This window comes from Lonchura striata, chromosome 11 (assembly GCF_050655825.1).
Source record: "Lonchura striata isolate lonStrDom1 chromosome 11, ASM5065582v1, whole genome shotgun sequence".
Lineage (NCBI taxonomy): Eukaryota > Metazoa > Chordata > Aves > Passeriformes > Estrildidae > Lonchura > Lonchura striata.
In genome coordinates, this window is record NC_140713.1 from 24,450,640 (window position 1) to 24,475,620 (window position 24,981).

Consider the following 24,981-nt stretch of genomic DNA (forward strand, 5'->3'; position numbering starts at 1 on the left):
CCAGCTCATTCTCTGGGGTCTCTCAGTGCCTAGGGAGTGATTCCCTTGAGTTCAGAGACACAAACAATTTTTTGTATTTTTCTTCAGCAAGAAAAATGTTGCCTGGATGTTTTAATTCCCAACTTGTTTGTTTCTTCTAAGTCTCACTCTTTGAATTTCCTTTTCCAGCAGCACATGAAATTTCAAGTTTCCTTTGATTTTCTTTTTTAAACTTTTTTTTAACCTTTGTGGGGAGGGGGGTTCAGTTCTGTGCATCTGAGGGTGATGGTGAGAGCGGTGCAGGTGGGGGGCCGTGCAGGGTCCTTGGTGGCTTCTGGGGTGCTGCTAACACTGCTGTGCCATTGCTCCCGGGCAAAGGCTGTGGATCTCGCTGCTGTGGGACCTGGCATCTGCCCAGGGCATGGAAGTCCTCAATCCTTCTGCCTCATGCGAGATGATGCTGCTACCCCAAAAGGGCAGGGATGGGGATCCCTCAGGATTTGGGACCAGTGGAACCCCTGCCCGGTGTCCGTCCCATTGCTGTGCCCAGGAGGTGCTGGGCACGGGCGAGGGCATGGAGCCGCTGCTGCCGTCCCCGGTGCTGGCTGCGGCCCCGGTTCCCGCTCCCCGCGGCCCCGCTCTCCCCGCCGTGCGCGGGCCCTTTAAGCGCCGCCATCTTTGCTGCGGGCAAGGAGCAGCCGTCGCTGGCCCCGCCCCTCTTTGGGCATCTCCCGCGCTGCCCATTGGGCGCCGCCGCGGCACTTCCGGCGCCTCCGCGCCAGCGCTTCCTTTCCGGTCGCCATTGTCGTAGCGGGAGGTGAGTGAGGCCCGCGGGCTCCATCCGCCGCCATCCGCCCGCCGGGGCCGCCCCCGCCCCCGCCGCAGCCCCGCATGGGGCCGGGGGGGAGGCCCCGGGGGCGCCGATGGGGCCGTGGCGGGCCCGGGCTTGGGGGCGTCTCGGGTATGGCCGCGTTAACCGTGCCGGGTTCCGCAGGCCGCAGCCATGGCGCCCAGCCGCAATGGGATGATCCTGAAGCCCCACTTCCACAAGGACTGGCAGCGCCGAGTCGCCACCTGGTTCAACCAGCCTGCCCGCAAGCTCCGCAGGTGAGTTCCGAGCTCCGGGGCCGCGGGTTCCTTCAGCCAGGGACCGCTCCTGCTCGGGCGAGCTTCTGCCAGCCGCAGCCAAGTGATGAGACATCTCCGGAATCGCTGCACCCACCGTGATGAACGCTCCTCCCTGGGTCTCTGATGGCAGCAGCAGCCGGCCCGGCCCGGCTCTTCGTTCCGGGGCCAGGGCAGGGCAGGAGATACCTCCCTGCAGGGGCTGGAGTGGCACACGTGGAGATGCCGTGTACCCCGTGGCTGTCACAGATGGGCAGGGGGCTAGCGACACTTGGCTTAGACTAGCCATAGTGTGACCAGCAGGACCAGGGCAGTGCCTGTCCCCTGTACTGGTGTTGATGTCACACCTGGAACTCCGGTGTTACATTTGGCCCCTCACTGCACGGCAGACATTGAGGAGCATGTCCTGAGAAGGGAATGGACCTGGGAAGGGTCTGGAGCAGCTGGGGGGCTCAGCCTGGAGAAAAGAGACTCCGGAGGGACCTGCTGGGTTTCCACAACTGCCTGACAGGAGGGGGTCAGGCTCTGGGCCTGGGGAACAGGGACCAGAGGAGAGGGAACAGCCTTGGTTTGTGCGGGGGAGGCTCAGGTTGGACATCACAAGGAATTTCCTTTTGGAAAGGGTGGTCAGGCCTGGTAAGGGACTGCCCAGGGAGGTGGTGGGGTCCCTATCCCTAGGGCTGCCCCAGGGAGGGGCTGGATGCAGCGCTTGGTGCTCTGGGCTGGGTTGATAAGCTAAGCTGGGGTTGGTAAGGTAAGCACAGGTTGGACTCGATCCCCTCAGAGGTCTTGCCCAAGCTGATGGCTCCTGTGGCCCTGCCATTCCAGGAGGAAAGCTCGCCAGGCCAAGGCTCGCCGCATCGCCCCCCGCCCCGTGGCTGGACCCATCCGGCCCATCGTCAGGTGCCCTACCATCAGATACCACAAAAAAGTCCGTGCTGGCAGGGGCTTCAGCCTGGAGGAGCTTAAAGTGAGTACAGAGCATCGGTTCAAAAAGTCAAGTAAAGTTTGAGCTCAGCTGCTTCTCCTGTCCTGCACAAGGTGATTTCCTCAGGTGTTGGTACCTGCCAGGGAAGGCTGTGGATTTCCTGGCTCTGGGAGCAAGGAAAGAATGGTCTTACCTGTGGTGGTGGAGAGGGTGTGTGAAGAGTGCTTTGAAAGGTAAACGTCTGTTTATCTGGTCAGACTGTCATTTAAAATTCTGCTAAAATAAAATAGGGGAAATTTAGGTTGGATCTGTGAAAGAAATTCTTCCCTGTGAGGGTGGGGAGGCCCTGGCACAAGGTGCCCAGAGAAGCTGTGACAGCCTCATCCCTGGAAGTGTCCAAGACCAGGTTGGATGGGGCTTGGAGCAGCCTGGGTAGGGCAAGGTGTCCCTGCTCTTGGCAAGGGATGGAACTTAAAGGTTGTTAAGGTCCTTTCCAACCCTTACTATTCAGAGATTCCGTGAAATTTGAATTCTGGAAGAGCCTTGAGTTTCCTAAACTTTTTTGAGAGAGGGAGAAGACTAAGATCATCTTCATTAAATTGTTCCTTTATGAAACATTTTTCTGCTAATTATGAATATTTTAGCCAATGTTTCCAGTTAAGGACCAAGTAAACTCAGCTCAATTTAGTTCTAAGATTAGCAGAGGATGTTGTACCAGGAGGAAGAACCATTCAGCGCAGCATTTTAGAGTAGCTGGAGTAATAATAGTTGGATTAAAGTGGGAAATGTTTCCTGTCCTCGGTTCCTTGTCCCTGTGACCTGCCCAGGTGTGCTGAGCTGCTAAAGGTGGTCTGCAGGGCCCCCACTGAATCTGTGATCAGATTCCACATCAGGGCTCGCTGGCAGCACCAGCTGCCTCTGCGCCTGGTTCAGTGTCTTAATTAAAGCATTTATAACTGAAATTGGTGCACTGAGGCAGGGAGATTGTTCTTCTGGGTGCCAAATACCTAATTACTTATTTTTCTTTAATTTTTGGGTAGCAGTGGAACACAAAGCAGGATGCAGCTGTTTGTCTTCAAACAGAAAATGAGTTTTTTGTTTAAGGTAGTTTAAAAAAATAGTTATTTAAGGGTTGTTTCAGATGGTTAGAAAAAAAATCTCGATTTAATGGAGCTTCCAGTATTCAGTGAACCAGAGTTGTCCATGAGGTGACTCATAAACATCTGTCTGAATCCAAGTTTAAATGTGTCCTGCATGGGTTGCACTTTGCTCCTCTGGGGAAACCCACCTGCAAAAATCAGCCAGAGCAACATTTTAAGCACAAAGATGCACCAGGACACCCTTTGTTGGTCCCTCACTGATGCCCAGCCTTCCTCCAGAGCCTGCATCCCGTGCTGGCTGTGCTGGGATCCCCGCCTGGCTGCTGGGAGCTGTGGGGTGCTGACACTGCTCTCTCCTCAGCTCGCTGGCATCAACAAGAAGTTCGCCCGGACTATCGGGATCTCCGTGGATCCCCGGAGGCGGAACAAGTCCACCGAGTCCCTGCAGGCCAACGTGCAGAGGCTGAAGGAGTACCACTCCAAGCTCATCCTCTTCCCGAGGAAGCCAGCCATGCCCAAGAAGGGAGACAGCTCTGTGAGTACCTGACTGCTGGAAGTGTGTCCTGCCCTGGGAGGGGTGTCAGGCACAGCTCCTGAGCCTTCCCCGTCGTGTGAACCCTGTGGTTCTGAGCCAGGCATTTGGCTGAGCAGCTGCTGGCTTCTTTTGGTGCTGATTCCTGGAGTTTTGCTCCTCGCTCAGCCAGTTGAGTTTTAGTTTAGAGAGCTAAATTATCACAATGGCTGGAAATTCCCCTTGGAGTCAGTCCTGCTGGTGGAAGGCTGAGGGACAGGTTGTGAGTGGCTCCCGAGCTGTGTGCCAGCCAGGCTCCAGAAGGTGGTTGTTATTGACATTCAAAAATGATTTTCATTAAAACCTCTCCAGGATCAGAGCAGAGCTGTTTCCTGGCTCTGCTGCCAGTAGATCCAGAGAACACAAGGGTGAGTTCAGGCTGTCCTCCCATCTTGTGAGGAATCTGGCAGCTCCAAGCTGCTTAACTCCATCTTCAGAGCAGGAGGAAGAGCCTGGAGCTGAAACACTGATTCAGATGTGTTTGCTGGAAGTCAGCTGTATTCAGTAAACGTTCAGTCATTTTTGTATGATGACATACTCTTACAAAAAGCCGGAATCCACCTAAGGACTTACTGAGGAACATGTTTGGTGTATATGAGCTGTGGGGGCTCAGGGAATGGCCTCAGTTTGTGCCGGGGAAGGTGGTTCAGGTTGGACATCAGGAATTTCTTCCTGGAAAGGGTGGTCAGGCACTGGCAGGGGCTGCCCAGTGAGGTTTGGAGTCCCCATCCCTGGAGGTGTCCAAGGAAGGAGCAGATGTGGCACTCAGTGCTCTGGGCTGGGGACAAGGTGGGGATCAGGCACAGCTTGGGCTGGACGATCATTGAGGCATTTCCAAGCTCGATGATCCTGTGATGCTGTGTAAATTGTGGCAGCACAGTTGGTGTCAAAGCTGTCCCAGCTGGCAGAGCTGTGGCCGCTGCTGCTCTGGCTGGGTCCGGGCACAGCGTGGGTCGCTGGTGCAGCTCGTCAGTGCCAAACGCTCTGACGTGCTGGCTGCATTCCCATTTGGTGTTACAGCTCCTGGCAGGATCATTAGCACCAAGTTTAAGCTGTGTACCTGCATACAGGCTGTGCTTTAGCTGAGGTTCTAGCTGGAGTTTAAATTCTGTTCTTCTAACATTCCCATCTTCTGTTGTGCAGCCAGAGGAACTCAAGATGGCCACTCAGCTCACAGGACCTGTCATGCCCATCAAGAACGTAAGTGTCATTTCATCATGTTCTGTGTGTGTGATGTGATTGAGGTTGGACTTGCAGAGAGGGTTCCATCCTTGCTGCCTCACAGCTGATGGTGGCTGTCTCCAGACATTGCCCATCGTGGATAAAAAAAAAAAAACAGGAATAAGTCTTTGAGAGAACTGTGAAACTGGGGGTGCTTTGGGGTCAGCTGCAGTGGGAGTGTTCAGGCAGGTTCTGTGGTCACCATGGGTCCCTAAATCCTCTCTGCTTCCCAGAGCTGCTGTCAGTGTCACAAACCTCTAGTCATTCCCTTCAACTCCCTGACAGGAAGGTGGAGCAGGGAGGGTGGGGTCACGCTCTCCTCCCGGGTGACAAGTGACAGGACTAGAGAAAACAGCCTCAAGCTGCGCCAGGGGAGGTTTAAGTTGAATATTAGGAAAATTTCTTCACTGTCCAGGCTGTCCATCCCTGGCACAGCTGCCCAGGACAGTTAGAGTCCCCATCTTTGGAAGTACTGAAAAAACACATGGATGTGTCACTTGAGGACATGGTTGGTGGTAGCCATGGTTGGACTTGCTATTAAAGGTCTTTACAAGCTTAACAAAGCTGCGATTCTGTGAAACCTGACTCAGGTTTCCCGTGGTGCTTGTTTTTATTCCTGCTCCATTGAGGAGCCGGCGGGAGGGCAGATCCCGGCGGAGCAGGCCGAGGGCAGGGCCTGTAGATGGCACGAGCGCTCCATTCCCGCAGGGATGCTGCTGGGGAGCCTGGGCTCCGAGGGGCAGCCTGACTGTCTGGCGCTCTCTCCGCAGGTTTTCAAGCGGGAGAAGGCGCGTGTCATCTCGGAAGATGAGAAGAACTTCAAGGCCTTTGCCAGCCTTCGCATGGCCCGGGCCAACGCCCGCCTCTTCGGCATCCGCGCCAAGCGCGCCAAGGAAGCGGCGGAGCAGGACGTGGAGAAGAAGAAATGAACTGTTCTCCCCAGAACTGTCAATAAAAAGCCGTAGAGAGCCCAGTGTGCTGTGGTTTTGGGGCACATGTACCGAGCGGAGCCGCCCCGTGTGCCCGTGGCGGTACAGGGACGTGTTCCAGCATGGGAAGCCTTTGCCGTGCTTGGAGGCTCCGCATTTCCCTGACAGCGAGTTAAACACCTGCCTTGTGCCCACTCCTCTGCCTTGTCAGGGCTGCAGCCCGGGCTGCCTTCTGCTCTGATTCTCAGGGGCTTTGGGAGTTCCCCCTCCATGCCAGGCTTTGGCTGCTGCCCCTTCCCTGCCTTCCGTGCCAGTATTCCTGGTTTGATGATTTCCATACCTCTGTATGAGGCAGAGCTGTACAAGATGGGTGTCACTCAGGTGCTGCCCACATGGGGAGCTTTCCCCACTTTTGGGGGGTACAGGGGGAGCAAGGTGTGGCCCAGCCCCTCAGCTGGGCTTGGATGGAGCCAAGTTCCAGGGCTGGACTGTGCTACTCTTTCGTTCTCTACTCCCTGGCCCTTGGCTCAGCCCCTGCTCCAGTTCTAGGGCACTTTCAGCTGTTTCTGCATGAATTAAAGGCCATGTTGTAGTAGATGTGGCACTTGGGGACATGGTGGTGGCCTTGGCAGTACTGGGGAGAGGGTGGACTGATCTTGGAGTCTTTTTCCATCCCAAATGATTCTGTGATACTTCAGTTGGCACCACAGGAGCTCAGGAGAAACTGGGGGATTCTGGCCAATCCTTGTGGCTGTTGGGGGAAATCCCAGCCTCTGGCTGTCCCTGGGCAGGGCTGGTGGGTCACTGGGATGTGTTGGTGGGGCCAGAGCTGCTCCAGGAGCACTCACCCAGCCCGTTGTTACCTCGGATGGGATGGGATGGGATGGGATGGGATGGGATGGGATGGGATGGGATGGGATGGGATGGGATGGGATGGGATGGGATGGGGCGTGGCACTCAGTGCTGGAGTCCTGGCACAGCTGCGTGGTTCCTGGGCACTTCAAAGAGGCAAGATGAGCCTGCTGAGGCGTTGCCTGTGTCTGGTTACCGCGGTGTCCCTCCAGCCCCTGTGCCCAGCCCATGTCCTGCTGTGGGCTGGTATCTCCTGCCCTACCGAGCCGTGCTGGGGCTGTGGGGGGAGTGGGAAGGAGAGTGGCCTATTTCTGCCAGGCAGGCTGGGGATTAGCTCCCAAAGCCCGGGCCCTGCGGTGCCCTCGTGCTTGTTAGCCCTGTCTGCATTTTAATCCCTCCAAATTTGAGCTAATTACATCATCTTCAGAAAGCTGGGTTGACAGCACCGCAGTGCTGGGGGGACTGGGGTGGGTGGGGGGTCCCGGGCTGGGGACTCAGCACATGGGGCTCCATGTGCATGGAATGTGGGTCTGGATGCTCCAGCACGTGGGGAGCGATCCCGCTGGGTTTGGGGGGACCCCACCCTTGTGCTTGGGCTGTTGGCTCGGAGTGTGGGGGGCCAGGACCAAGGTGGCCTTGGGTACCCCATGGAGAGCAGCTGGGGAGGGTGGGGGGCGGTGGCTGTGCCGTGGGGGTCCCACTTGGAGCAGGAGCTCCCGCCCTGGCACAGCCAGCGGTGCTGGGGACCCTGCGGACCCCGCTCAGCCCCGGTGCGGGGTGGGCTCCGCTCCGGAGCCGGCAGCGAGGCAGTTAACGGAGCTTGTCATCCATCTCCCTCTTAGGGCTCCGCTCCCGAGCTGCAGCTTGAGTCAGTTGTGTGGAGGTGGCAGCGGCAGCAGCTCCGGCACACCGGCACGGCGGGCACACCGGTGCGGCGGGCACACCGGCACGGCGGGCACGCCCCGACCCAGCCCCTGCCGTGTCCCAGCCCAGGCCACCAGCACCCAGGTGAGGGGGCGACGGGCAGGGTGGGACCCGCTGTCCCCTCCACCGAGCGATGGATGATGCCAAGGGGTGCCCGCGATCCCGGGGATGGGGACGGTGCCCACCGGAGCACCGGGAGGGCCTGGGTGCTGCGTGACTTCCCCAGGAAACTTCGGCCGGGCTGGGCACGGGAGGGCACAGGTGGGCAGGGGCTGCTCCGTCCCTGCCCCTGCCCCAGCCAGGAGCCCTCAGGACACGCAGGCGGGGGGACAAGCCCCGGGCCGGGCCGGGACTGGCAGAGCCCCTCGCTGCCCCGTCAGGCAGCACCGCCTGGCTGGGTGTTGCCAGGCTCCGGGGGCAGCACGGACGCTGTCCCCAGCACGGGGGGAATGTGCCACCCGGTGCCACAGACACGGAGTTGGTGTCCCCACTCCCCTCCGGAGAGCCCTGCCCAGGGACTGGAGGGGGGTGGTACACGGGGCACTCCAGGGTGGGTACCCCACCCCACTTAGGTCCCCCCTCCCCTCGGGACGCATCCTGCCCTGGGGTGGGGCTGGCACAGAGCTGGGCACGGCCCTGCAGGACCGTGTGAGCCCCCCGCAGCCCTGCCCGTGGTGTTGGCTGGCACTGGGGGTACCCGGGCAGTGCCACGAGGTGCCCGGCTCCCCCTCAGCCCGCTGTGCTTTGATGCCTTGCAGGGTCCCGCGGAGCCGTCGGGACTGGAACCGGCCCCCGGCCTGGGAGGGCGGCCCGGGGCCCCTCTGCCCCGCGCCTGTCCCGCCACCGGGGCCGTGCCCGGCACCGCGGGGCACCGTGCCCCGGGCATGACGGGCACCTGCCCGGCTCCCTGACGGCGCCCGAGGCCGCGGCCGCCCCGCTCGCCCCCCATGCCCTTCGCCCACGGGGCCGCCGGTCCCCGGCCGCGCCCGGCCGGCATGGGCGACGTGCCCGAGCCGTGCCCGCAGGCCCCGCTGGCCGTGCTCTCCAAGGTGGAGCTGCGGGTCAGCTGTAAGCACCTCCTGGACCGCGACACCCTCAACAAGTCGGACCCCTGCGTGCTGCTGCTGATGCAGTCCCAGGGCCAGTGGATGGAGGTAGGAGAGCGGGGGGCACTGCTGGCACCCACCGAGCCGGGCAGCGCTGGGCAGGGCGGGAGCCGGGGACGTGGCGGGGCTGGGCACAGGGCGGTGGATGCAGGGGGCCGCAGGGTGGGGTGCAGGGTGCAGAACGGGGGTCAGAGTGCAGGGTTCAGAGCAGGGTACAGGAGACAAGGGAGAATGGGATGCAGGGTGCAGAAAGGGGTACAGGGTTCAGAGCAGAGTACAGGAGATAAGGGAAAATGGGGTGCAGGGTGCAGAAAGGGGTACAGGGTTCAGAGCAGAGTACAGGAGATAAGGGAAAATGGGGTGCAGGGTTCAGAGCAGAGTACAGGAGACAGTGCAGACTGGGGTACAGGGTGCAGAAAGGGGTGCTAGGTGCAGAACAGGGTGCAGGGTTCAGACCAGGGTACAGGGTGCAGAGATGGTGCAGAGTAGGGTGCATGGTGCAAGACCGGTTGCAGGGTTCAGACCACATGCAGGAGACAATGAAGGGTCAGGGTTCAGAACGGGGTGCAAGGTGCAAAACAGGGTACAGGGTGCAGGATGGGACACAGGAGATGGTGCAGAGTAAGGTGCACAGTGCAGAACAGGGTCCCGGGGGTGAGGCAGGGTGGGCAGGGCACTGTGGGGCACCCGGCAGCCCGTGGGGATGGTGCTAACACTGGGTCACATCCAGCTCACTGGGGCTGCAGAGGGGCCGGGGAGCAGGACGGGCGTGGTGCCCACCACACGCGGCTCCCGAGTGGCTCCACTGCCCCGGGACAGGGACAAGGGACATCTCAGCTCTCCCTGGGGTGGCGCAGGGCTGGAGGGCTGGTGCTAACGCTGGGGCTGGCAGACACCGGGATGGCACTGGGGCTGGCACGGCTCCTTCCATCCCTCCCCATGCTGAGCTCGGGGCTGGCAGCGGCGGCTCCGCTCTAATCGCGGATTTAGCGCTAAACCCCTCGCGTGTCATCGACTCTGCTCGAGCCAGCGCGGCGCCGGGGAGGGGGGCACGAGGGCCCCGTGCCAGCTGCGGTGTGCTGTGCCATGGCAGGCGCTTGCACCCGGCTGTGCCACAGTGCTCTGTGCCACGCTCTGTGCCATGCCGTGCCAGACACCAGCCAGCTCCAAGAGGCAGGAGGGTCCCTCCTGAGCCACCTTTTGGAGTGACTCCTGTCCCCGCCAGCCTGTGTGCCCCGGAGGAGGGGGTGCTGAATCTGGCTCTGCCCTGGGTCCAGAGGGTGCAAGGACCCAACACCCACATCCCCAGAATCAGGGGCTGCCCATGCAGGAGGGACACTGCTGGCCACGGCAAGGTGGCAGCAGCGTGGGTTTGACAGATGATGCTGGACTGAGCAGGCAGTGGGCAGGGGCCAGGGCTGGCAGGGTGCCCTGGCCAGGATGTGTCCCCTTGAGTCAACCCTGGCAGGGGCGGCTGCGGGGGAGGCTCCGGAACTGCTCAGCACCCGCTGCCAGCGCGGCCGGGAGACGCTGAGCACCCACTGCCCACTGGGGCCACCGGGGCTGGGGCTGGTGACCCCCAGGCATGGCCACCCCAGGATGGGCACAGCAGCTTGTCCTGGCACCGGCCCGTTGCTCCTGCTCCGGCCGAGCTGTGGCAAAGCACAGCCAGAGGCAGAGTGTCCCCCTGGATGAGCACAGGGAGCCCAGTGGGAGCAGCGTCCCGGACCCAGGGCTGGCAGGGCTGGAGGCTGTGGGGGGCACAAGGGGCTCCTCCAAATGCCATGCACTGGGGCACAGCCGGTCCTTCCCTGCATTCCCTGTTCCTGCACCCCTGTCCCTTCATCCTTCACTCTCTCATCCCCGTACCCCTCAGCCTGGCACGTCCCATCCTTCCATCTCCCGTCCCGCACCGCCGCTTCCCACATCCCCGTGAGCTCTGCCCCCCAAGGCCCTGTGCCAATGCCACGCAGGTGGATCGCAGCGAGGTGATCAAGAGCAACCTGAACCCCGTCTTTGCCAAGATCTTCACGGTCGATTACTACTTCGAGGAGGTGCAGAAGCTGCGCTTCGAGGTGTACGACAGCCACGGCCAGGCCGGCGTGGGCACGCACGACGACGATTTCCTGGGGGGCATGGAGTGCACCATGGGGCAGGTGAGCCTGGGCACCCCCGGGGACCCCGCGGCGGCCGCCCCTCCCCAACGCTGCGCTCTCGCAGATCGTGGCGCAGAAACGCGTGACCAAGCCGCTGTTCCTCAAGTACGGCAAGTTTGCGGGCAAGTCCACGATCACGGTGAGCACCGCGCTGGGGGTGGCACTGGGGCGGGTGACGCTGAGCAGGGGCACTGGGGTGGCACCAAAGCCAGGCACGTGGGTGGCGCTGGGATGGGGTGCACAGGTGACGTGGGGCTGGAACCCTGGGATGGCACCAGACAGGACACGTGGGTGGCACTGGACTAGGGACTGGGACAGCATCAAACTGGGACACCTGGGTGGCACTGGGCTGGATCAGTAGGGTGGCACAGACTCTTGGAGTTGGGGAGGGCTCAGGGTCCCCAGTGGCATCTGCTGGCCATCCTGAAGGCCCCTCCTGTGCTGGGGAGGCACGTGGGACCCTGTCCCCTCGCAGGGCACCACAGGGAGGTGGTGGGCAGGGGGGCAAAGCTATGCCAGGCTCTGAGCACCCACGGCCACCTCTCAGATCATCTCGGAGGAGATCTCGGGGAACAACGGCTACGTGGAGCTTGCCTTCCGCGCCAAGAAACTGGACGACAAGGTGAGCCAGGTGCCAGGGGGAAAACAGGGCACGGCGGGCAGGGTGGGCACTGCTCCCTCTCATCCTCCTCCCCCAGGACCTCTTCAGCAAGTCAGATCCCTTCCTGGAGATCTACCGCATCGACGACGACCGCAGCGAGCAGCTGGTGTACCGCACCGAGGTGGGGCCACGGCGGCACCGAGCCCCCGGCCACCCCCCGGCCACCCCGGGGCTCCCCGGCCCCGCTGAGCCCCCCACCCCATCCTGCAGGTGGTGAAGAACAACCTCAGCCCCATCTGGGAGCCCTTCAAAGTCTCCCTCAACTCGCTCTGCAGCTGTGAGGAGAAGAGGAAGCTGAGGGTGAGGATGAATGATGAAGACTCTGTTCCTGCCCGGGGGGCATCTGTCCCCCAGCTTCCCTGGGGGTGTGCTGGGGATCCCACAGTGCAGGGGACAGGGCTGAGCCCCCCTGGTGCCAGGGCTGAGCCTCCCTGGTGCCAGGGCTGAGCCCCGCTGGTGCCAGGGCTGAGCCCCGCTGGTGCCAGGGCTGAGCCGTGCCCATCACAGTGCGTGGTGTGGGACTACGACTCGCGGGGCAAACACGACTTCATCGGGGAGTTCTTCACCACCTTCGAGGAGATGCAGAAGGCGATGGGGGAGAACAAGGTGGGACATGGGGACACGGGGATGGCCTGGGGGTCACCAGCAGAGCCTGTCCTAGCAGCCACCTTCCAGCTCCTCCTCTGGGTTTGGCATCATTTTCTTCTTGCTGCCCTCCTGTTTGGGGAAGGGATGGTGGGTTGGGGGTCTTCTGGGGAGTCATGGGTGGGCTGTAGCTGGGAGTGGGGGAAGGCAGCTGCACCCTGGGTCTGGGGGTGCAGGGACATCGGGCCACGATGTTCCGGGGCCGTGGGGTCCCCACGGGGCAGAGTGGCACCGGGGGGGCCCGGGCTGGGCCGTGCCCCGGCGGGGGCTGCAGGCAGCGCGGGTGCCGGTGCCGCAGGTGCAGTGGGACTGCATGAACCCCAAGTACAAGATCAAGAAGCGCAACTACAAGAATTCGGGGGTCGTGGTGCTGCTGGACCTGAAGGTGAGCGCCTGGGAGCCGTGCCAGGCTGTGCCAGGCCGTGCCAGGCCGTGCCGAGCCATGCCCGGCTCCGTGGGCCGCCTGACGCGGGTCCCTCTGGAAGATCCACAGGGTTTACTCCTTCCTGGATTACATCATGGGCGGCTGTCAGATCCATTTCACGGTGAGCAGCGTCCCCTCCCCGCCCCGCAGGGACACCCCCGTGGCCCTGCTCACCCTGGGGACCCTCACTGCCCCCCTCCAGGTGGCCATCGACTTCACGGCCTCCAACGGGGACCCCCGAAACAGCTGCTCCCTGCACTACATCAACCCCTACCAGCCCAACGAGTACCTCAAGGCGCTGGTGGCCGTGGGCGAGATCTGCCAGGACTACGACAGGTTGGTGGCTCTGGCAGGTCCCCCGGGGCCACACACACACACCGGTGATGTCCACTGGGGTGAGACCTGCTGGTGACAGGCGCTCCGTGCTGCCACCAGGGCTCCTCACAGCCCTTCCCTTGCAGCGATAAGAAATTCTCGGCTCTGGGCTTCGGTGCCAGGATCCCCCCCAAGTACGAGGTGAGGGGGTCTCAGGGCCCCGTGGGACCCCAGGGATGTGCTCGTCCCTCTGGGTACCCTCGGCCGTGGCACTGGTGGGGCTCGGCAGATGCCGGGGGCTGTGCTAGGGGCTGCACCAGCTGCCCCCTCCCCTTCCTCCCTCCCTCCAGGTCTCCCACGACTTCGCCATCAACTTCAACCCCGACAATGATGAGTGTGAGGGTGAGTCCAGCTCCAGAGGGGCCGGATCCACGGCTGGGATGCCCCTCACCCCTCGCACACCCCACAGGCATCCAGGGCGTCGTGGAGTCCTACCAGAGCTGCCTGCCCAAAATCCAGCTCTACGGCCCCACCAACGTGGCTCCCATCATCTCCAAGGTGGCTCGCGTGGCGGCCGACGAGGAGCGGACCAAGGAGGCGTCGGTGGGTCCCTCCGCCCCGCCGGGGCCGGGCTGAGACCTCGCCCGCTCGCGGCAGCCGAGAGGGGCCGGCCGCGGGGTCGGGCGGCCCCCGAGCATCCCTGTCCCCCCAGCAATACTTCATCCTGCTGATCCTGACGGACGGCGTGGTCACGGACATGGCGGACACGCGGGAGGCCATCGTCCGCGCCTCCTACCTGCCTATGTCCATCATCATCGTCGGCGTGGGCAACGCCGACTTCACCGACATGCAGATCCTGGACGGGGACGACGGCGTCCTGCGCTCCCCCAAGGGCGAGCCCGTCCTGCGCGACATCGTCCAGTTCGTCCCGTTCCGCGAGTTCAAGAACGTGAGTGGGGCAGCCACGAGCTCCTCCCTGCCCCTCCCGGCCCTTCCCTCCCCTCCCGGCCCTTCCCTCCCCTCCCATCCCCTCCCGGCCCTTCCCTCCCCTCCCATCCCTTCCTGTCCCTCCCGGCCCTTCCCTCCCCTCCCGGCCCTTCCCTCCCCTCCCATCCCTTCCTGTCCCCTCCCGTTCCCTCCCACCCGTTTCCATCCCCTTTCCCTCTCCCATCCATCTCCTCCCTCCCGTCCCCTTCTGTCCCTCCGGTCCTCTCTCGTCCCCTCCGCACTTGGCGGCGCAGGGAGCCGGTGTCCCGCGGCTCAGGCCGGTGTCCCGGTGTCCCGGTGCCCCGCGGCTCAGCCCGGTGTCCCGGTGTCCCGCGGCTCAGCCCGGTGCCCCGGTGCCCCGGTGTCCCGCAGCTCAGCCCGGTGCCCCGGTGTCCCGCGGCTCAGCCCGGTGTCCCGGTGTCCCGCGGCTCAGCCCGGTGCCCCGGTGCCCCGGTGTCCCGCGGCTCAGCCCGGTGTCCCGGTGTCCCGCGGCTCAGCCCGGTGTCCCGGTGTCCCGGTGTCCCGCGGCTCAGCCCGGTGTCCCGGTGTCCCGCAGGCGTCGCCCACAGCCCTGGCCAAGTGCGTGCTGGCGGAGGTGCCCAAGCAGGTGGTGGAGTACTACAGCTACAAAGCGTTCCCCCCGCGCTGCCCCCGGCCCCCCACCCCCGACCCCAGCCTCGGCTCCCCGCAGTGAGGGACCCCCGAGCCCCAACCTCGCTTTCCCCCAGTGAGGGACCCCCCACCCCCGGCTCCAGCCTCGGTTCCCCCTGTGAGACGCCCCCAGTGCCCCCCAGCTTTGGGTTGCCCCAGTGAAGCCCCCAGTCTCAAGGTGCCCCAGTGAGACCCCCCCCCGCTCTCCCAGCGGCCTGGGGACAATCGGGGTCCCCGCCAGGCCCTGCCCTGCCACGGCCCCCCGGCTGGGACACGGGGAAATCCCGGCCCCCCAGTGCAGGACACCCCCGCACTGCCCGCCCCCGGTGTCTGCCCGTGGCCCGGACCCTCCCCTGCTGTCCCCTCGGTCCCCTCGGTCCCCGCTTCTCTGTCACTGTGGTATTTGGAGGCTGCATGATCCCCCCCAATAAAGCACCAGCCCTGTGCCCACCCTGCTGCTCTCTGCGTGCCCACCCCCGCTCCGGGGGTCACCGGGGCTGGCAGGAGAGGCTGGCAGCTCCCGGTGACACCGTGCCGCCGCACCCGGTGACGGCAGCCGCGGGCAGTCCCAGCCCCCCCATTTCGGGTGTCCGTGGCTTTGATGTGCCCGAGCGGGAGCTCGCCCCGCTGTGCCACGGCCCCGAATCCAGGGCACGGAGCGGGGAGAGGCGGCGACGGAGCCAGCCCAGCTGCCCGGCACACGGCCGCTGCCACGTGCTGTGTGCCATGGGCTGTGTGCCATGTGCCGTGTGCCATGGGCTGTGTGCCACGTGCCATGTGCTATGTGCCATGTGCTATGTGCCACATGCCATGGACTGTGTGCCCTGTGCCGTGTGCCATGTGCTATGTATCATGTGCCACATGCCATATACTGTGTGCCATGTGCCCTGTCTATGTGCAATGTGCCACATGCCATGGGCAGTGTGCCCTGCCTCACACCATGTGTCCCCAGCTGTGTTCCGTGTGCCATGTATGTGCTGTGTGTGTATCCTGTGCCACAGGCCATGGGCCATGCACCACGGCCACCTGTGCCATGTACTGTGTCATGTCCCACGTGCCGTGCATGCTGTGTCCCACGTGTCTGTCCCGTGTGCCACATGCTGTGTGCCACATGCTCTGCCATGTGGCACTCAGTGTGGCATACTCCGTGCATCTGTTCCGTGTGACATGTGCGCTGTCGTCTGCCAGGCGCTGCGTGCCCTGTCATGTTCCCTGTGCCACGTGCTATTTGTCATGTGCTCTGTGCCACGTGCCATGCGATGTGTTCTGTGTGCCATGTTCTGTATGCCCTGTGCCATGTGCTGGGTGCCATGTTCCTTTGCCATATTCCATGTTCCATATGCCACGCATTGTGCTGTGCCACGTGCCGTGTGCTGGGTGCCATGTTCCTTTGCCATATTCCATGTTCCATATGCCACGCATCGTGCTGTGCCACGTGCCGTGTGCCGGGCACTGTGCCATGCTGCTGCCACACGCTGTGTGCTCGCGGTGCCGGCAGATGCTCCTGGCAAGGTGGCATCCCCAGGAGCAGGGTGTGCCCAAGGCCACCACAGGGACTGAAACTGGAGCCTGGCACAGCCTCACGGGGTAGGGGCCACCCAGGAGCTGCTGTGCAGTGCCAGGGAGCTGGGCTCCAGGATGCTGCCACCTCCCTGGGTGCAGGTACAGCTGCCAGGCTGGCCCCGTGCGGGTGTCACTCTGCGGGACAGCCCGGCTGGCCCTGGGGCGCTGCTGGCACACAAGGCACGGGCAGGGGCGCAGTACCTGCACCCCCATGCAGCCCCTATTTATAGCTCCTGATTCATCTCCTTTAAGGCGGATCCGGGGTGTTGCCGTGGAAACCCAAACCTGCAGCAGGGAGGCTGCAGCAGGGCCGGTCCTGGGGCGGGCAGGAGCTGCCCTGGCACCCAACCCATGGGGACAGATGGGTACCCCAGGGTGGCTGCAGAGGGACCCCGCGGGGCTGGGAACGTCCAGAGACACCACGCGGGGTTGTCCCTGCCGGCAGGAGGGGCTGGCAGAGGGGGCAGGAGTGGCAGGACACCGGTGCCACCGTCCCACAGACCCCACGGAGGGTCTCACCAGCTGTCCCCTCTCAGCCAGCCCTAGCCCAGGGTGGTGCCAGGGCAAGCCCCCAGCCTGCTCACCCTGCAGGGGCAGGGTAGGGGAGCCGGTTAATCACTGAGCCTCTGCTTGCAGCGGGGCTCCACAGGGCAATTCCTTGAAGGTGGCAGCAGAGGGGCTGGGGGGCTCGGGGTGCTGCCTGCCTGGGAGACCCCAGGGTGCTGGGGGGGTGGAACAAGCCCCTCCGTGCAAACACCCCAGGAGGGGAGAGGGGCAGGGGGATGCATCCAGCCAGGGTAGTCGGGGCAGAGGGCTCTGGAAGGGGATGGGCTGGGAGGGAGACTCCGGGGGTCGGGCCCTGGGTGCTGCCGAGGGAGCCACCGTGGCCGTGCTGTGCCCGTGCCCGGCCCGTGCTGCCCACCCGGTCATTGCCCCGTTGTCAGTACGGCTCCCGGGGATGCGTCCCCACCCCGATGTGCTCCTGATAAGAGCAGCTCTTCCCGCCTCACACCCCTGGGATTAGCTGCCTGCCTGGGAACAGCAATAAATATTTATTTCCGCAGGGCGGGATGGGCGGAAAGGGGGGTCACGGCCACGCGTCCCCGGCCGGGGAGAGCGAGGCCACGGGGATGGCCACAATGCATGGCCGGAAAGGTTCCCCGCCCCCAGGGATGTGGGACGGTGCCACGGCCCCTCACCGGAACCCCCAGCCCCGTGGGAGCCCCCGGTGCCGGGGTGACACGGGGGGTGTTTTATGGGGTGCCTGAGGGGGTCCCGGCAGGGTCTCCACGAGGTGGTTGTCAGCAGGCGAGGGCTCGGCGTCCCCCCAAAGCCCGGGCCCGTCAGGCCATGGGCCATTGCGAGGGCAGCTCCGTGTCCCCCATCTCCTCCTGGTAGCGCCGGTTGAAGAGGGCGTTCTGCTCGGGGGAGAAGTGGCTGCGCCAGTCCCCCACCACCCCTGTGGCACAGAGGGACGGGGAGTCAGGGCTGCTGCGCCCGCGGTGCCCAGCGCCCCCGGCCCCTTCCCCCTCACCCTTGCGCATGAAGCGGCCCTGGCTGTGGTCCATGATCTCGGCGGGGATCAGCGAGTAGTTGGCCATGGCGTTGTCCCGCATGGCGGAGAAGCTGCAGTGCTGCTCCAGGGCTGCCAGCGTGCCCGGTGCCAGCGGGCACCCCAGGAAGTCGCTGAGGCGCTGCGCCGTGCCACGCAGGTCCTGGGCAGGAGCACGGTCAGCACCGGGCAGCGGCGGGGACGGGGACAGGACGGGGCCGCAGCGGGGCTCACCTGGTGCAGCTCCTCGTAGGTGACGTAGAGGATGTCCAGGAGGTGCCGCTGGCCCAGCCAGCCCTTGACGTGGTCAAACCAGGAGCCGTAGTGCACTGGGGGGAGGAGGGGGTGACGGGGGACCCCGAGGCTGAGTGTCCCCCCACACACCCCCCCAGTCCCTACCTGTGCCCTCGAGGAACTGCGTCAGGAAGGCATCGAAGGAGCTGGGGTCGGGCAGGAACTTGGCCAGGTGGTGGAAGTGGTAGAAGGAGACGGCGACGTCTTTGGGGTTCCTGGCCACGTAGATCACCTGGAGGGACGCAGTGTCACCCCCACAGCGGGGGGATTCCCCTCCACCCCGCTCAGAAAGCCCCCAGCGTTTCCCCAGCTGTGGGATGTCCCCGCAGGGACCCCCAGACCAGCGGGGACCCCTCTGACCTTGGCCTTGCTGCGCTGCAGGGCGGGGGCCAGGACGTGGGCGGGCAGGTGGGTGGTGAGGAGCCGCGGGGGCTCGGCGTCCCGCAGCGCCTCCCGGCAGTAGATCTGCTCCAGCCAGGGCGCCCGCTCCCAGTTGGGGATGGTCTTGGCTGGGCGGGCATCGCCGAGGCTGAAGAGCAGCGTCAGGATCTCCTGCATCCAGGTGGTGCCTGCAGAGGTGGGTGTCAGGGCAGGGCCACGGGCCCGGCACCATGGATTGGCACATCACGGCGCTGTATGGCACAGCACGGATTGGCGCGGCAAGGCACGGCTCAGCCTGTCCCATCCCATCCCTCCCAACCCCTCCTGTGCCAGCGGCTGGGCTGGCAGTGCCGTGTGCCCCCTCCCTGAGCCCCAGGGACACCGGGCTGGGGCTGGGGACGGGAGGGCAGCAGGACAGGGCTGGGGCAGGACCTGCTGGCCAGCGGTGCCCGTGCTGTGCCAAAGAGTGGCCGGGGGCACCGGGTCCGGGTGTCTCCGAGCCCCCCGGCGGCCCTGGAAGAGCTCCCCGCTGCCGCCCGGTGTCCCAGCCCCGTCCCGCCGCATCCCCTCGTTGCCCCCGTGTCCCCCCATCCCCTCACCCGATTTGGGGTAGGTGGCGATGAGCACGTCGCTGGGGCGGAAGGTGAAGGCGGCGGCGAAGCCGAGGGACTCCTGGGTGTGGAGGTGGCCGGGCAGGGCGATGCCCGCGAAGGTCTCGGTCACCTCCATGCGCTCCATGGCCCGGCCGGGCGGGACGCGCCGGGAGCCGCTTAAATAGCGGCGAAAGAGGAAGCGGCCCCGGCGGGCGGGGGGCCGGAACCCCCCGCGCATTCCTGCCCGGGAGCCGGGAATCCGCGCTGGGGCCAGCGCCGGGAGAGCGCCGCTGGCGGGGGCTGGAGACACCCGGGACGGGTGCGGTGGGGTGGCGGTCCTGCCTCCCCAGGCCCAGGAGCCGGGAGAAACGTGGGCGCCGCGTCACCTCGGGAAGGAGGCCAGGAAACCCGAGGGATGCCAGCCCCACACCGTGCCCACGCCGAGCTCCCCGCGGCTGGCACGGCAGGAGAGGGTTCCCATCCCAGCACACCGCAGGATGAGATGTCCAGCTGGGCCGGCCATCTCCACGTGGCTCCATGCCATTCTCCAGAAGTCCCAGCAAGGCCCTTCTGGCTGGGAAGGACAGCACAGCTGGAGCCAGCCGGGATGCGCAGCATCCGCTGGATGGCCGTGCCTCAGTTTCCCCTCGGGACGCTGCAGCGGCACCGGAGTGCGGGGGATCCAAGCACACACGGAGGAGCAGCAGCAGCCCCACACCACGGCCGTGCCAGCCCGGCTGCTTGCCCCCGGGCATGTGGCTGCTCGGCGCCAAGGCGGGGGGCGGCTCTGGGGTGGCTGGAGCCCATCCCAGCCCCGTCACCGCACGCAAGCCGGAAAAGTTAATTCACAGGCGTCGCAGGCAGGGACTGCCCCAGCGTCCCGGGGCCGGGGTGAGCGGGGCCGGGGGTGCCGGGGGTGCCGGGGGTGCCAGTGCTGGACTGGGGGTGCCGGTGCCGGGGAGACTGAGGAGAGGATGGGACTGGCACTGTCCCAACCAAAAAGAATCTGGGCTTCATTAGAGGATTGGGAGCGTCACCGCGGCTCGGAGGAGAGGCCGGGGCACGGCGCAGCCACCGGGGCTGGGCTGGGGGAGGCCGCGGAGCCCTGGCACTGCCAAGCGGGCACAGGGCACCCAGGGAGGGGTAACGCTGCGCTCCTGGTTATTCATTGACGGTGGGAGGGGACGGAGGAGCTCGGGGCAGCCATCCCAGCGCATGTGCTCTCACGGTGGTGGCAGGTCCCCCCTTGTCCCCAGCAGCACCCAGCAGAAGATGCCAGACAGCAGCGTGTGGGTGCTGGCGCCGGCACTGACGCTGGCACTGGTGCTGGCACTGGTGCTGGCACTGCCCAGCACTGGAGAGCAGCACCTGGAGGAGGCCGAGCGCATCATGAGCACCACGCCGGTCATCGACGGGTGAGCAAAGGTCGCCTGGCCCCGCAGCGTGCCCCGCTGCTCCTCTCTGTGGGAAAACCCCAGCTGGGAAACCTGCGGGGACAGCCCGGGGGGATTCCGGGGCCGGGCACCCCTCGGCTGTGCGGGAACGGGGAGCAACTTTCCCTGGGGATCCCCGTGCCAGGCACCCCAGGCTGCTGGGGACAGGGGACAGCTTTCCCGGGGATCCCCGTGCCAGGCACCCCAGGCTGCTGGGGACAGGGGACAGAGCTATCCTGGGGATCCCCGTGCCAGGCACCCCAGGCTGCTGGGGACAGGGGACAGCTTTCCCGGGGATCCCGTGGGACCGTCTGTGCAGCCCAGGGGATCCCCGGCGCCGCAGCCCGGCGGGAGTGGGCAGGGTACCGGGAAGCCGTGGTGAGGCTGCCCCGGGGGAAGTTCCTGCTCAGTCCTGAGTGATGTCCCTGGTCCTTTCTCGGGACCCTCAGGAGGCTCCGGTCCCCTGCAGCATTCCCTCGTGGAGCAGTGCTGTGCCACCGGAGCAGCGCAGGGGAGCAGGGGATGCGGGACTGTGCCAGGAGCAGGAAGTGGCACGCTGCCACTTCCCCAGTGGCACTGCTGGGTGTGGGATGTGCCTGCCAGGGTGTCCCTGCGGTGACATCCTGGTCAAAGGGATGTTGGGCTGGCTCCCCTGGGTGTGAGGGCTGATGATGGGTTGGAAAGGGACACAGGGAGGGTCCTCCGGGGGGTCCCACATGGCACAGTCCCCTGGGAGTGACCTGTCTCCAGTTCCTGTCTGGAACTGCTTGGGTGGCTTTTGGCTGAGGGGACACGCGGGTGGGCAGATGGACCCAAGGTGGAGGATGGGGGATGGATGGATGGATGGATGGATGGATGGATGGATGGATGGATGGATGGATGGAATGACAGCCAGATGAGGGGACTGTGTGTGTGGCAAGCCAGGAGGGTGGGCAGCCTGAGGGCAGAGGGTCAGACCACTCTTCAGTGCCCACCCTGTCCCTGCCCAGGCACAATGACCTGCCCTGGCAGCTCCTCTGGAAGTTCAACAACCAGCTGAGGCTGCCAGCAGCCAACCTGACACTGCTGAACGACACCCACACCAACATCCCGAAACTGCGCCAGGGCCACGTGGGCGGGCAGGTGGGAGCAGCGGGGTGGGCATTGGGGTGGGCTCTGGGGAGGGCAGGGGCACCAGTGAGGATACCAGGGCGGGTGGGGCTCACTGGGGTGGGCAGGGAGGGCACCAGGGTGAGCTCTGGGGCCCGTGGGACAGCACCAGGACGGGCAGAGACGCCGGGGTGGGCAGCGGGGTGGGCAGCGGGGTGGGCAGCGGCCCTGCTGATGGCGTGCCCGTGGCAGTTCTGGTCGGTGTACGTGCCCTGCGAGACGCAGAACAAGGACGCGGTGAGGCGCACGCTGGAGCAGATGGACGTGGTGCAGCGCATGTGCGACCTGTACCCCGAGACCTTCGCCTGCGTCACCGACACCGGCGGTGAGCGGGCACGGGGGCGCGGCACCGCGGGGGCGCTGAGGGGGCTGCCCGCCCCGGCTGATGCCCCCGGCACCCCGCAGGCATCCGGGAGGCGTTCCAGAGCGGGAAGGTGGCCAGCCTCATCGGGGTGGAGGGTGGCCACTCCATCGACAGCAGCCTGGGCGTCCTGCGCACCCTCTACCGCCTGGGCGCCCGCTACATGACCCTCACCCACAGCTGCAACACCCCCTGGTAAGGACCCCTGGGGGCACAGAAGGTGGCAGCGCTGGCATGGGGGATGTGGTCAGAGGTGTGGCCACTTTGATGCTCTCCTTGTTCTGCAGGGCTGACAACTGGCTGGTGGACACCAACGATGAAAAGCCAGTGCACCACGGCCTCTCACCATTTGGGAAGGTGAGGAATGGCATCAGCAGTGGTGTCCAGGAGTGGTGGCATTGGAGGAATTGGTACTGGCACCCACTGGCCCCATGCTGAGTGCAATTCCACCCATCCATCATCTATCCATCCAACATCCATCATCCATCCATCCATCCATCATCCATCCATCCATCCATCATCCATCTGTCCATCATCCATCATCCATCCATCCATCCATCCATCCATCCATCCATCCATCCATCCATCATCCATCCATCCATCATCCATCATCCATCATCCATCCATCCATCCATCATCCATCATCCATCCATCCATCATCCATCATCCATCATCCATCCATCCATCCATCCATCATCCATCATCCATCCATCCATCATCCATCCATCCATCCATCATCTATCCATCATCCATCCATCATCCATCCATCCATCCATCATCCATCCATCCATCATCCATCCATCATCCATCCATCATTCATCCATCATCCATCCATCCATCATCCATCCATCATCCATCCATCATCCATCCCTCCATCCATCCATCATCCATCCATCATCCGTCTATCATCCATCCCTCTGTCCCACCAGCCAAAAGCCACCCAAGCAGCTCCAGACATCCCCCTGGGGGACCCCTCCCATGCACCCCTCAGCCCCCCAGCCCCACCCCTGTCCCCTGTCCCAGTAGATGGTGGTGGAGGAGATGAACCGCCTGGGCATGATGGTGGACCTGGCCCACGTCTCAGTGGACACGATGAAGGTGGTGCTGAACATCTCCAAAGCCCCCGTCATCTTCAGCCACTCCTCTGCCTACAGCCTCTGCCAGCACCGCCGCAACGTGCCCGACGACGTGCTGCAGCTGGTGGTGAGCGTGGGCACAGGGCAGGGCCGGCGGGGGGTTCTGGGGGCTGGGGGCTCAGGGCTGGTCCCCCCCAGGCCTCCACGGGCAGCTTGGTGATGGTCAACTTCTACAACGCCTACGTGACCTGCAGCGACAAGGCCACGCTGTCCGACGTCGCAGGTGAGGGGGTGCCCAGGTGGGTGGGGGTGGCAGTGACCCCCCCTGCCCTGCTCACCCCGTGTCCCCCCACAGACCACATGGACCACGTGAAGAAGGTGGCCGGTGCCCAGGCTGTCGGCTTCGGGGGGGACTACGACGGGGTCCCAGGGTAAAGGGGGCGATGGTGCAGGATGGGGTGGCACAGCGTGTGCCCACCGTGGGGACTTCCTGAGGGGTGCGGGCATCCCCCCTGCACCTGTGCAGGCAGCTGGGGGTGCTGGGGGTGGCCCAGCTGCGAGCTGTGGGGTGGCACAGGGTCCCCGCTGGCCTGGAGGACGTCTCCAAGTACCCCGCGCTGGTGGCCGAGCTGCTGGCGAGGAACTGGACGGAGAGGGAGGTGAAGGGGGCCCTGGCTGAGAACCTGCTGCGGGTCTTCAGCAGAGTGGAGGAGGTGAGTGGGGCGTGGGAGCACAGGGACGCACAGGGCGAGGGGACACCTGGACCGTGGGCACGCAGGTGGCACTGGGCCATCGGGAATGGAGATGTAAGGGACACGGGGACACGTGGCACAGGGACGCTTGGGCAGCACACAGCAGGGCGTGTGGCACTCAGGAATTTACGGGGACACAGGGAGCCAGGGGGACACATGGGGCACTGGGACGTGCGTGGGATGGTTTGGGGTGGCAGGAGCGGGCGGGCACTGCCCCTCACAGCGGGAGCCCACCTTGTCCCCACGCAGGTGAAGAGGAGCCTGCAGGGCACGGCTGCCCACGAGACCCCCATCGCCTTCGAGGAGCTGCAGGGGCCGTGCAGAACCAGATACGGGTACCCCAACGGCGCTGGCACCGCCCGGCGCCCGCCGGCAGCCCTGGCACTGCCGCTGGCGCTGGCCCTGCTCCTCTCCGTGCTCTCCTAGCACCCGGCACCGGGGCACGACCCCGCGCTCCTTTCTGCCGGACCCGCTGGCAAAATAAAACCGTGGCTCAAGCAGTGCCGGCAGCGAGTGCCCGTGTGGGGCTCGGCGGGACCCGTGCCAGAGCCCACCGGCTCCCGGCGGGGGATGCCGGGACCCCCGGTATGCCACCGGCCCCCCGGTATGCCACCGGACTCCCCAACATGTCACCGGCGGGGCAGAGCGGAGGGTCCCGGCGGCGCCCGCCCCGCACACCGGGAACCGCAACCGCAGCGGGAGTGACACATCCCGGCAGCACCTGGCCAGGGCGGCTGCGGAGCTGCCTCCGCAGGATGCTTCCATTAATCATTAGCTAATTAATTGGCTACTTAATTATCTCCTTAGCAATTTCCTCTGGCATTCAGGAACAGCCTGTCTTCGGAGCGGAGGCGGGAGAACAGGCAGGAGAAGGAGAGCCATCTTCCTGTGCCATTCGGGATTTGGCTGAGGCACAGCGCCCGGCTGCCAGGCGGGCACGGGGCAGGGAGCCGGGACAGGGAAGGAGCAGGGAAGGGAAGGAGCAGGGAAGAGATAGGAGCAGGGAAAGGAAGGAGCAGGGAAGGGAAGGCTGCACCCTCACCCCGTCCCTGGCAGCGAGGCTGCTGTGGGCAGGTGCTGATGGCAGGATGGGTGCGGTGCCACCTCGGTGCGGTGCCAATCCCGGGGTCTCCCCTCGGGGGGCCCGGTTGTCCCCACGAGGGCTGGGGGACGGTGCAGGGAGCTGGGCTGGCCCAAGCCTCGTGGGGAAGGGAGCTGGGCTCCAGCTGCTCCGAGCTCCTGCTCACTCTGCT

General features: G+C 64.7%; 4 protein-coding genes across 5 annotated transcripts; 3 read left to right on the top strand and 1 right to left on the bottom strand.

Annotated features, from left to right (window-relative positions):
* Nucleotides 1-767: 767 nt before the first annotated feature.
* RPL13 (ribosomal protein L13) lies at nt 768-5,892 on the top strand. Its single transcript, XM_021526924.3, has 6 exons — nt 768-796; nt 974-1,086; nt 1,933-2,074; nt 3,494-3,667; nt 4,847-4,903; nt 5,695-5,892. Exons 2-6 carry the CDS (start codon nt 983-985, stop codon nt 5,851-5,853), a joined length of 636 nt encoding a protein of 211 aa, XP_021382599.1. The 5' UTR covers nt 768-796; nt 974-982; the 3' UTR covers nt 5,854-5,892.
* A 1,657-nt stretch (nt 5,893-7,549) lies between these two features.
* On the top strand, nt 7,550-15,024 carry CPNE7 (copine 7). Of its 2 annotated transcripts, none has more exons than XM_085589992.1 (16): nt 7,550-7,713; nt 8,388-8,783; nt 10,709-10,891; nt 10,998-11,030; nt 11,439-11,513; nt 11,590-11,673; nt 11,763-11,852; nt 12,060-12,158; nt 12,496-12,582; nt 12,683-12,742; nt 12,824-12,957; nt 13,083-13,137; nt 13,287-13,338; nt 13,406-13,539; nt 13,649-13,885; nt 14,480-15,024. In XM_085589992.1, the coding sequence occupies exons 2-16, from the start codon at nt 8,577-8,579 to the stop codon at nt 14,615-14,617; spliced, it is 1,668 nt and encodes a 555-aa protein (XP_085446118.1). In that variant the 5' UTR covers nt 7,550-7,713; nt 8,388-8,576; the 3' UTR covers nt 14,618-15,024. The 2 variants fall into 2 exon arrangements, with proteins under 2 accessions (XP_085446118.1, XP_077642523.1); XM_077786397.2 differs by having other exon boundaries at nt 7,551-7,713; nt 10,956-11,030.
* Nucleotides 15,025-17,170: 2,146 nt separating this feature from the next.
* On the bottom strand, nt 17,171-19,111 carry LOC110468826 (sulfotransferase 2B1). Its single transcript, XM_021526989.3, has 6 exons — nt 18,964-19,111; nt 18,344-18,552; nt 18,089-18,215; nt 17,924-18,018; nt 17,672-17,852; nt 17,171-17,596 (listed from the first exon to the last, which is right to left on the bottom strand). Exons 1-6 carry the CDS (start codon nt 19,100-19,102, stop codon nt 17,481-17,483), a joined length of 867 nt encoding a protein of 288 aa, XP_021382664.2. The 5' UTR covers nt 19,103-19,111; the 3' UTR covers nt 17,171-17,480.
* A 733-nt stretch (nt 19,112-19,844) lies between these two features.
* DPEP1 (dipeptidase 1) lies at nt 19,845-24,228 on the top strand. The gene is made up of 10 exons (XM_077786237.2): nt 19,845-20,372; nt 21,380-21,512; nt 21,732-21,864; nt 21,945-22,095; nt 22,188-22,257; nt 22,927-23,103; nt 23,175-23,259; nt 23,332-23,407; nt 23,554-23,689; nt 23,978-24,228. The coding sequence occupies exons 1-10, from the start codon at nt 20,173-20,175 to the stop codon at nt 24,152-24,154; spliced, it is 1,338 nt and encodes a 445-aa protein (XP_077642363.1). The 5' UTR covers nt 19,845-20,172; the 3' UTR covers nt 24,155-24,228.
* Nucleotides 24,229-24,981: the final 753 nt, after the last annotated feature.

What these genes read in the sequence shown, in the direction of transcription:
- RPL13 (XM_021526924.3), top strand. Translation starts at nt 983, where the DNA reads ATGGCGCCCAGCCGCAATGGGATGATCCTGAAGCCCCACTTCCACAAG. An exon ending in TCAGCCTGGAGGAGCTTAAA is followed by an intron (nt 2,075 to 3,493) that starts GTGAGTACAGAG and finishes CTCTCTCCTCAG; the next exon opens with CTCGCTGGCATCAACAAGAA. An exon ending in CTGTCATGCCCATCAAGAAC is followed by an intron (nt 4,904 to 5,694) that starts GTAAGTGTCATT and finishes CTCTCTCCGCAG; the next exon opens with GTTTTCAAGCGGGAGAAGGC.
- CPNE7 (XM_077786397.2), top strand. Translation starts at nt 8,577, where the DNA reads ATGCCCTTCGCCCACGGGGCCGCCGGTCCCCGGCCGCGCCCGGCCGGC. An exon ending in TGGAGTGCACCATGGGGCAG is followed by an intron (nt 10,892 to 10,955) that starts GTGAGCCTGGGC and finishes GCGCTCTCGCAG; the next exon opens with ATCGTGGCGCAGAAACGCGT. An exon ending in TGGTGCTGCTGGACCTGAAG is followed by an intron (nt 12,583 to 12,682) that starts GTGAGCGCCTGG and finishes TCCCTCTGGAAG; the next exon opens with ATCCACAGGGTTTACTCCTT.
- LOC110468826 (XM_021526989.3), bottom strand. Translation starts at nt 19,102, where the DNA reads ATGGAGCGCATGGAGGTGACCGAGACCTTCGCGGGCATCGCCCTGCCC. An exon ending in TGCAGCGCAGCAAGGCCAAG is followed by an intron (nt 18,216 to 18,343) that starts GTCAGAGGGGTC and finishes GCGTCCCTCCAG; the next exon opens with GTGATCTACGTGGCCAGGAA. An exon ending in GCAGTTCCTCGAGGGCACAG is followed by an intron (nt 18,019 to 18,088) that starts GTAGGGACTGGG and finishes TCCTCCCCCCAG; the next exon opens with TGCACTACGGCTCCTGGTTT.
- DPEP1 (XM_077786237.2), top strand. Translation starts at nt 20,173, where the DNA reads ATGTGCTCTCACGGTGGTGGCAGGTCCCCCCTTGTCCCCAGCAGCACC. An exon ending in CTGCGTCACCGACACCGGCG is followed by an intron (nt 21,865 to 21,944) that starts GTGAGCGGGCAC and finishes GGCACCCCGCAG; the next exon opens with GCATCCGGGAGGCGTTCCAG. An exon ending in TCTTCAGCAGAGTGGAGGAG is followed by an intron (nt 23,690 to 23,977) that starts GTGAGTGGGGCG and finishes GTCCCCACGCAG; the next exon opens with GTGAAGAGGAGCCTGCAGGG.